We start from the raw sequence: 446 nt of genomic DNA, 5'->3' as shown, positions 1-446 counted from the left end.
AAAGTTGAACTTCACGAGTTGTCGCAGCTGCAGCACCGGTCGCATCTTCAACGCCTTGTCGTCACCGGCCAGCAGACATGGCAGTCGAGGAGGTCGGGCCCAGGAGCAGCGAGTTGGGGTGCTTGGACCACAGGGGCCGGTAGTTGGGGTGGGCACGCAGGGTGTGGAGGACTTGGAGGGCCGAGGCGCACACAGGGCAGTCGGGGTCTTGGAGGCGGAGCCACCGGCGGACGGAGGTCATCCAGCCGAGGTAGGACAGCTCGAGCCACACCAGGGAGGGCAGCGGGGTCGAGGCTTCATACTGGACCTTGTTGTGCTGGGTCCAGATGAGGTGGAGGGTGGATCCCACCAGGAGGCGCCAGAGGACCGCGAGGGCGTCTTTGTGGTCGTCGCCGTGGCGGTTGACCCGGAAGAGGTCGGGGTCCGAGATGGTGGACCACGCAAAG

The 446-nt window shown here is 65.7% G+C and overlaps 1 protein-coding gene across 1 annotated transcript; it reads right to left on the bottom strand.

Moving 5' to 3' along the window:
• Nucleotides 1-77: 77 nt before the first annotated feature.
• H310_15193 (hypothetical protein) lies at nt 78-241 on the bottom strand (the record flags this gene model as incomplete). The annotated part of the gene is made up of 1 exon (XM_008883178.1): nt 78-241. A coding segment is annotated over one exon (162 nt), but the record flags the coding sequence as incomplete, so codon positions are not given.
• Nucleotides 242-446: the final 205 nt, after the last annotated feature.

Source organism: Aphanomyces invadans, assembly GCF_000520115.1.
Source record: "Aphanomyces invadans strain NJM9701 unplaced genomic scaffold supercont1.213, whole genome shotgun sequence".
Taxonomy (NCBI): Eukaryota; Oomycota; class Saprolegniomycetes; order Saprolegniales; family Verrucalvaceae; genus Aphanomyces; species Aphanomyces invadans.
The sequence above is the reverse complement of the archived record's forward strand: the minus strand, read 5'-3'. Positions and strand labels throughout refer to the sequence as shown.